Raw genomic sequence first — 9,253 nt, 5'->3', positions numbered from 1 at the left:
GGAGTCTTGCTCTATTGCCCAGGCTGGAGTGCAGTGACACAATCTCAGCTCAATGTAACCTCCACCTCCCAGGTTCAAGCGATTCTTCTGCCTCAGCCTCCCGAGTAGCTGTGATTACAGGCACACACCACAATGCCTGGCTACTTTTTGTAATTTTAGTAGAGGTGGAGTTTCATCGTGTTGGCCAGGTTGGTCTCAATCTCTTGACCTCGTGATCTGCCAGCCTCGGTCTCTCAAAGTGCTGAGATTAGAGTTGTGATCCGCTGCACCTGGCCCCATTTTCATATGTTAATCTCTAATTAGCATGAATACTCAGATCCATTGGTAAATGTTATTGAATATAAATTTATATATCCATAGTCACATTGTTTCTGTAAGCATAGATAAAAGTAAATAAAACTTTGCCGTTTTGATTTTTTGATAGGCTGATTTAATGGTGAGAGTTGACTTAAGTCATTCTTCTGTTTCAGCAACTGGCCATGCCACAGCACATAAAGATTACAGTGACAAGAAAAACATTGTTTGAGGATTCCTTTCAACAGGTATTGTTTCATTCACTCAATAATTTTTCCCCTTGCTGCTACCCTAGGACCAGCTTCTGGTGCTGGCAGTTTAATCTGAACAGTTTGGAACTTCTTGAGTTGAAGTCCTTGAAGTTTTCAAGTGTGATCTCATTGCCAGTCCCCTTACGGCTTAAGAGGTTGTGTGTGTGTTTATGTGTTTCAGGTTTCCATTTATAAACTGGTATTTGATTTGAAATGCACAGGTAAGATAATAGGTTTTTGGTAGCCAAAGGTCTGGAAATACCCATATGAACATTAACAGATGTGTAGAAAGTAGAGGGGAAGACTTTTTGTTTTTTAGCTTCAGTATTACTTGGATTTTTATAATAAGCACAATTAAATTTGTTTTTTTATACAGGAAAGAACCAGTTTTTTATACTGGTCATTGTTGACAGTATCTAAAAAAGATAGGAGTTTCCAGAAGTAGTCAGTGGATCTTTTCACACAACTTCAGAACTTAATTTACTCACCAGGCATGGTGGCTCACGCCTGTAATCCTAACACTTTGGGAGACTAAGGCGGGTGGATCACGTGAGGTCAGGAGTTCGAGATCAGCCTGGCCAACATAGTGAAACCTCATCTCTATTAAAAATTTAAGGGCCGGGCGCGGTGGCTCAAGCCTGTAATCCCAGCACTTTGGGAGGCCGAGGCGGGTGGATCACGAGGTCAAGAGATCGAGACCATCCTGGTCAACATGGTGAAACCCCGTCTCTACTAAAAATACAAAATTAGCTGGGCATGGTGGCGCGTGCCTGTAATCCCAGCTACTCAGGAGGCTGAGGCAGGAGAATTGCCTGAACCCAGGAGGCGGAGGTTGCGGTGAGCCGAGATCGCGCCATCGCACTCCAGCCTGGGCAACAAGAGCGAAACTCCGTCTCAAAAAACAAAACAAAACAAAACAAAAAAATAATAATTAAAAAAAAAAAAAAATTTAAAAATTAGCTGGGTATGGTGGCAGGTGCCTATAATCCCAGCTACTCAGGAGAATCACCTGAACCTGGGAGGAGGAAGTTGCAGTGACCTGAGATCACGTCATCGCATTCCAGCCTGGGCAAGGAACGAAACTCCATATCAATTTAAAAAAAAAAAAAAAAAAAAAAAAAGAAAAATAAAAAAAATAATAAAAAAAAAAAAAAAAAAAAAGATCAGTTAATTTACATTTATCTTGCAGATATCACTAATAACCTACTGCAACTAATGTTAAAGTGAATGTGTTATATAGAAGATTAAAATAACTGAAAAAATCTCTTAAAATGAAAACATCTGGTTAGTCCTTATTTTATAACCAGATGCGGAAGTGATTCTTTATTTTCAGACACCAGTGATATTGCAGCAACTACAGCTTTAAGAAGTATGAAACTGAATGCAAAGGGAAAACAGGTTGAGATAGTTGATAGTAGCTAGCTGCTTGCTTTCAGAATCAGTTTTGTTCATTTCCTAATAGAACTTCAATTATTGACATTAAAGGAAAAAGCCAGGTGGCATCCTGCTATTTAGGTGCAGAAAATGTTTTAGTGGGAACTGGAGCTATACTGAGGCCATTTAGAGAATTATGAGTCATCTCCTTGATCTAAGTATCAAAGGCCATTCCCCACCCTAGTCCTTGCCCATTTCTAATTTTTATGTTCATAACTATCCTATTATCACTCTGTTGGATGAGTTTCTTGAAACAACTTGCTGGTACCAGTACTGGAAAGTTGCAAAACATGTTAAACTGTTCCTTTATCTTTTGACTTTGAAACCTAAAGTATTTTGTAGAATAACAGACTAGATGGTGCTAAAGCAGTTATTTAAAATTGTCACCCTAGATTTGACATCCATCAAATAACGGGGTAAGAAAAACATAAGAACAGTTTAATTGCTTAAAAGTAACAAAACTAATTGCAAAATTAGCATTAGCATCAGATTTTCTTTGGATAGCTGTTGGATAAAATTGCTCTGGATGGTGTTTCATCTGTTAACATAGCACAACTGGTTATGGGGGAAAACACAGGAGAAAACAATGTTTTTTCCTTCATATTAGGCATTTGTTAAAAGGAATTATTTAAATATAGTTTTTGCCTTGTAACATTTCTCATTTGGGTTGCTATATACCTAGCCTATACTATTTGTAGAATACTTGGCATAAACATATACACATATCATAAGCATAGAATTTTTTGTTACATGTGGGACTTTTTGGCTTGAGTGGGATGTGAATTTATAAATGTGATAGTTTTATGGGGGAACTGAGAGAACCTTGGCATAAACAGGTTACTTACTGATCCTCTCTGGATATTTATATGTGAGAATTCATTCTTTTTTTTCTCCCCCCCATCCCCAAGAATTCATTCTTATCACTTGATAAAGTATAGGCATTATATCAACTTCTCCCTTTCCAGGTTCTTATGTATTTTTTTCCTAAGAGTAATTGATATATGCAGTGCTATACACATACAATTTTGGTCAAATTATTAGTTTTACATGGCAGGAAACCAAATGACATATTTGTTGTAGCTCAGTAATGGTACTGTCCTTCAAATACGAAGATGATCCTGCATTGGAACTGAATCATTTTCTGAGTGAAAAAAAAAATAATTAAAATGATCCTATTAACCACCTATAGTGGGACACAAAATTTGAGTAGTTTTTCTAGGTATTTATAGGTTGCCACTGAGAATGAGTTTCCAGAGTTAACTGGGTCTCTCTACAGCCACTGGTTTTCATTTCTCGGTTAGCCAGTTAGCTGTTATGTATACGTTTGGCTGTTAATCAAAATCAAACTTAATAACCAAACCAGAAAAACTCCACCTAACCTCTGACCATGCCCATCTGTGTTGTAAGTAATTGATATAAGCAACATGGTAAGTCAATAGTAGCATCATTAAAAATAAAATCACGGCCAGGCACAGTGGCTCATGCCTGTAATCTCAGCACTTTCAGAGGCCGAGGTGGGCTGATCTTCTGAGGTCAGGAGTTCGAGACAACCTTGGCCAACGTGGAGAAAACCCGTCTCTACTAAAAATACAAAATTAGCCGGGTGTGGTGGCGCATGCCTGTAGTTCTATCTACTCGGGAGGCTGAGGCAAGAGAATGGCTTGAACCCAGGAGGCGGAGGTTGCAGTGAGCTGAGATCATGCCATTGTACTTCAGCCTGGGCAACAAGAACGAGACTCTGTCTCAAAAATAAATAAATAAATAAAATCACGCGTATAAAGTATATAAAAATATAGATGTGTATAATAAAGAAAATATTATTAAACATTACTATAATGTATTTTCTGTATGTGTGATTTTGACTAGACCATGAACACCTTTCTATGTCATGGGAGATTTAAATTATCTACAATGAAGGAGTTGTCAAACTTAGAAGTGGTAGACAATGTTTCAATAGCTTTTTTCACCAGTTATCTTACTTTATTGTTTTTTAGATAATGAGCTTCAGTCCCCAAGATCTGCGAAGACGTTTGTGGGTGATTTTTCCAGGAGAAGAAGGTTTAGATTATGGAGGTGTAGCAAGGTAGTGATAATATGAATACTCAGAACTTAGTTCCTTTCCTCCAAAGGTACCATTACACTTTGCTTGCAAGTATTATTTTCTCACTATTATATTTTAGGAAAATGAAATATATCAAATTATACCTTTATTATGCTGTAGCTACAGAATTTCAAAAAACATTTAATTCAGCACTTTCTGTGTCATATACAGGTGATTTATTTCACCCACATCACCCATTTAATCTTCAGGGTAACCTTGTGAGATAGAATTTTACAGGATAACAAAGAGGCTTAGAGACTCACCTAAGGCACAGAATAAGTTGTAGAGCCTGGATACAATCTTTGTATCATCTAACCAGTAACCATTGTTCAGCCTACCACCTCTCATGTCTGTTCCACAGAAAACCCAAGGCCTTATAGAGATCAGGTAATTTCCCCCGCCACAGATTACTGATACAGGTAATAGTTACTCAGTTTGCAACTGAGATTAGTATATTTGTCATGAAAATATAGAAGGCTGTAGGAAATAGGAGTTGAAAGTCTTAATTCTGCTTTCTTCATATTGGAGCTTGGAATCAGTCCCTAGAAGATAGTCTCAAGTGAGAACTGCTTTGCTTATTCCGTAATAATATATCACACCAGCTTAAAAATTTGCCTAGAGATGGCATTGTGCAAAAGTAAAGAAAAAAAAAGAGATGGCATTGTGCAAAGACAAGGACTTTGGGATCAAGACTGGATTTGAATCTTTCTTCTGCTTCCAATAGTGTGACGTTGGGCAAATATTTTCATCTGTAAGATAAGAATAGTAATATCTACATTTCTAGGATTATTGTGAAGTATAGAAATATTGTTTATTAATGACCTAGTTCAGAGTCTGTGTCTTCGCGTACTCACTAACTGGGGCTGACATTTTATTTTAGTAATTCTTATTTATATTGTGTTTCTGAGTTCAGATAAAATGATTTCAATTTAATGATTTATAGATAAATAATAAATATGAGTAGAAACGTAATTTTGTGTAAGTTAAAGGCAGTTCAAGAGGAGAAAAATAATTCATTCTTAAAAAGAAAATCAACTGGCAATATTAAAGTATATCATGAGATATACTTATCATAAGAGGCATGAACTAACAGGAAAAGAGATCCAGATTACAAGCTGATGCCACATGTATTGCCCTAGATCACCCATATTACGTAGTTTTAGTAACCATAATCTTATGTTAATATTGGTTCATATTTTCACGGTTTTTCACTTATAGTCTCTCAGAGCATTTTCTAATATTTGAGTGGCTGTAATTAAGTGCTTTACTGCCTCTGTGAAATTGGAAGATTCTTCATAATCATTTAATGTGTAGGGAGTAGTGGCACTTGATGGGGATTATTATGGGACTTAGATGACATATTAGAATGAATTCAGCTACTCTACTGACATGGGTCAATAGTGAATTTTAATTTTGCCTATGAATAGTATTTCATTTATTCTATGACTAATATTTTCATGTTATAATATCTGAAATTAAGATGTATTGCAGTTAAAGTTGGGAAAAAACTATTTAGCGGTTCATCACATAAAGGTGTAATGATGTCTTAGATTCTTTGAAATGTAGAAAGTTGTATGCTACCGTCCCTGTAAAATATATGTGAGTTTGAACAGAAGCAATAAAAATCAACATGAGATTAGAAAACTGTCATTAGCTGTGGGGTATAGAACCCTGAGAACTTTATAGCACTGTTCTTTGATTTGTTGGCATGGTAACCTACAAGATTTTTCATCATAAATTTTCTTTTGATTTCAGAGAATGGTTCTTTCTTTTGTCACATGAAGTATTGAACCCAATGTATTGCCTGTTTGAATATGCAGGGAAGGATAACTACTGCTTGCAGATAAACCCTGCTTCTTACATCAATCCAGACCACCTGAAATATTTTCGTTTTATTGGCAGGTTTATTGCCATGGTAAGTGCAGGTCAAGAATTATGTTTACTTTGCTTATTCAGCAATACTAAATTTTCTTGTAGGTACCATAACAGGTCATACAGGTTAAAGGGAAGTGTTTCTTGGTTTTGTTTTATTTTTTGTTTTTGAGTCATAGTCCTGTTCTGTCGCCCAGGCTGGAGTGCAGTGGCACGATCTCCACTCACTATAACCCCTGCCTCCTTGGCTAGCCTCCTGAGTACCTGGGATTACAGGTGTGCACCAATGCCTGGCTGATTTTTGTATTTTTAGTAGAGAAAGAGTTTCACCATTTTAGCCAGGCTGGTATTGAACTCCTGACCTCAGGTGATCCACTGCCTCAGCCTTCCAAAGTGCTGGGATTACAGGTATGAGCCACTGTGCCCCACCAGGGAAGCATTTATAAATGAAGAATTCATCTAACATATTGAAATAAAATGATTATTGTACAATTATTGTAAGTGGTCTTGTTTCCTTTTTTTATAGGCTCTGTTCCATGGGAAATTCATAGACACAGGTTTTTCTTTACCATTCTATAAGCGTATCTTGAACAAACCAGTTGGACTCAAGGATTTAGAATCTATTGATCCAGAATTTTATAATTCTCTCATCTGGGTTAAGTAAGTTTCTTTTTCCATGTAATTTATTAAAATATAGTTTATATGCGTTCCATGTGGTATTGGTAACTTAAACTGTAAGCACATAATTGGTTTACATTTAAATGATCTGTATATCAAACCTGTGTTTTTATTCAACATGATAAATTTTACAAAAATATACCCTAAATCTTTGGCAATAATATGTTGACCTTAGAATAGAATCTTCCATTTTCTTCATATTTTAATGTTACAGCTTAATATTAATGTTATTAATTATTTAAGAACATGGGCCTTTAGTTAAAAACTTATAAATTATGATTGAATTGGTGGATATAACACATAGTGCTAATTTCATTTGTGCAGAGAAAACAATATTGAGGAATGTGGTCTGGAAATGTACTTCTCCGTTGACAAAGAAATTCTGGGTGAAATTAAGAGTCATGATCTGAAACCCAATGGTGGCAATATTCTTGTAACAGAAGAAAATAAAGAGGAATACATCAGGTGAGAGTGCTCCTTTTCACATTTCACTTTTTGTTGAACTACAGCACATTAATAATTGCTTACTAATATCTACAAAAATAATATTTATCTCCCTGCTAATCATTATCCTATGTAGGCAGTCATTTTTCATTTCTAAAAAGAGTCTTTTAAAGTGTTTTTAAAAGAGTTTAAAGGATAAAAGTCATCCAGGGTCACTCTTGTAAACATCAGTTCTGTAAGCACTATACTGTATAACAAGTCATTTAAAATAATCTCATATATTCAGATATTTTCACAGGGAATATTGTAAGATATATTAGTCCACTTTCCTGCTGCTGATAAAGACATACCCAAGACTGGGCAATTTACAAAAGAAACATGTTTAATGGACTTACAGTTCCACATGGCAGGCCTCACAATCATGGTGGGAGGCAAGGAGGGGCAAGTCACATCTTACATGGATGGCAGCAGGCAAAGAGCTTGTGCAGGGAAACTGCTGTTTTTAAAACATCATCATTGGCTGGGCATGGTAGTTTACACCTGTAATCCCAGCACTTTGGGAGGCTGAGGCAGGAGAATTGCTTGAACCTGGGAGGCAGAGATTGCAGTGAGCTGAGATTGTGCCAGTGCACTCTAGCCTGGTGACAGAGCGAGACGCCATCTCAAAAAAAAAAACAACAAAAAATACCTCATCATGAGATCTTGTGTGAGACTTACTATTACAAGAACAGCATGGGAAAAACCCACCCCCATGATTCAGTTACTTCCTACTGGGTCTCTCTCATAACACATGGGAATTGTTAGAGCTACAAGATGAGTTGTACTTTGTCCTAGCAGAGGTTCTCCATGAGGGCCCCGCCCCTACAGCAGAATTTTGTTTGAGCATCCAAGCATTTCCATACATTTTCTGAAATCTAAGCAGAGGTTCCCAAAGGTCATTTCTTGCCTTCTGTGCACCTGGAGGCTCAACACCATGTGGAAGCTGCCAGGGCTTGGGTCTTCCACTCTCTGAAGCAACAGCCTGAGCTGTACCTTGTCCTCTATTAGTCATGCTGGAGCAGCTGGGACGTAGGGCACCAAGTCCCTAGACTGCACACAGCATGGGGACCCTGGGCCAAGCCCACAAAACCATTTTTTACTCATAGGCCTATGGGCCTATGATGGGAGGGGCTTCCATGAAGACCTCTAACATGCCCTGGAGACATTTTCCCCATTGTCTTGGGGATTAACATTTGGCTCCTCATTACTTATGCAGATTTCTATAGCCAGCTTGAATTTCTCATCAGAAAATAAGATTTTCTTTTCTATTGCATTGTCAGACTGCTCTACTTCCCTTATAAAACTGAATGTCTTTAACAGCACCCAAGTCTCCTGCTGAATGCTTTACTACTTAGGAATTTATTCTGCCAGATACCGTAAATCATCTCTCTTAAGTACAAAGTTCCACCAATCTCTAGGGCAGAGGCAAAATGCCTCAGTCTCTTTACTAAAACATATCGAGTCACCTTTGCTTCGTTTCCCAAAAAGTTTATTTCCATCTGAGACCACCTCAGCCTGGACTTTATTGTCCATATTGCTATCAGCATTTTGGCCAAAGTCATTCAGCAAGACTCTAGAAGTTCCAAACTTTCCCACATTTTCCTGTCTTATTCTGAGCCCTTCAAACTGTTCCAGTGTCTGCCTGTTACCCAGTTTAAAGTTGCTTCCACATTTTCAGCATCTTCAGCATCACCCCACTCCTGGTAACAATTTACTGTTTTCACACTGCTGATAAAACATACCTGAGAGTGGACAATTTACCAAAGAAACTGTAATGGACTTACAGTTCCACATGGCTAGGGGGCCTCACAATCATGGCAGAAGGCAAAGAGGAGCAAGTCGTATCTTACATGAATGGCAGCAGGCAAAGAGAGAGCTTGTGCAGGGAAACTTCCATTTTAAAACCATGAGATCTTGCGAGACCTATACTGAGAACAACATGGGAAAAACCCACCCCCATGATTCAGTTATCTCCGACTGGCTCTTTCCTACAGCACATGGGAATTATGGGAACTACAAGATGAGATTTGGGTGGGGACACAGAGCAAATCCATATCATAAGGTTGCATAAAATTTAAAACTAAAATGATGTTTTCTAATTCTTTTTTTTTTTTTTTTGAGACAGAGTTTTGCTCTTGTT

General features: G+C 37.4%; 1 protein-coding gene across 1 annotated transcript in view; it reads left to right on the top strand.

Moving 5' to 3' along the window:
• The window catches only part of ITCH (itchy E3 ubiquitin protein ligase), a 144,997-nt gene that overhangs the window by 108,741 nt on the left and 27,003 nt on the right, over window positions 1-9,253 (top strand). The window contains exons 16-21 of the mRNA XM_017511319.2: window positions 361-373; window positions 454-542; window positions 3,974-4,062; window positions 5,836-5,995; window positions 6,479-6,612; window positions 6,955-7,095. Of these exons, the coding sequence (XP_017366808.1) occupies window positions 361-373; window positions 454-542; window positions 3,974-4,062; window positions 5,836-5,995; window positions 6,479-6,612; window positions 6,955-7,095 (626 nt within the window). The remainder of the gene's footprint in view (window positions 1-360; window positions 374-453; window positions 543-3,973; window positions 4,063-5,835; window positions 5,996-6,478; window positions 6,613-6,954; window positions 7,096-9,253) is intronic.

The sequence above is a fragment of the Cebus imitator genome, unplaced genomic scaffold (assembly GCF_001604975.1).
Source record: "Cebus imitator isolate Cc_AM_T3 unplaced genomic scaffold, Cebus_imitator-1.0 Scaffold18, whole genome shotgun sequence".
Lineage (NCBI taxonomy): Eukaryota > Metazoa > Chordata > Mammalia > Primates > Cebidae > Cebus > Cebus imitator.
This window is presented reverse-complemented; position numbering and strand designations above follow the sequence as displayed.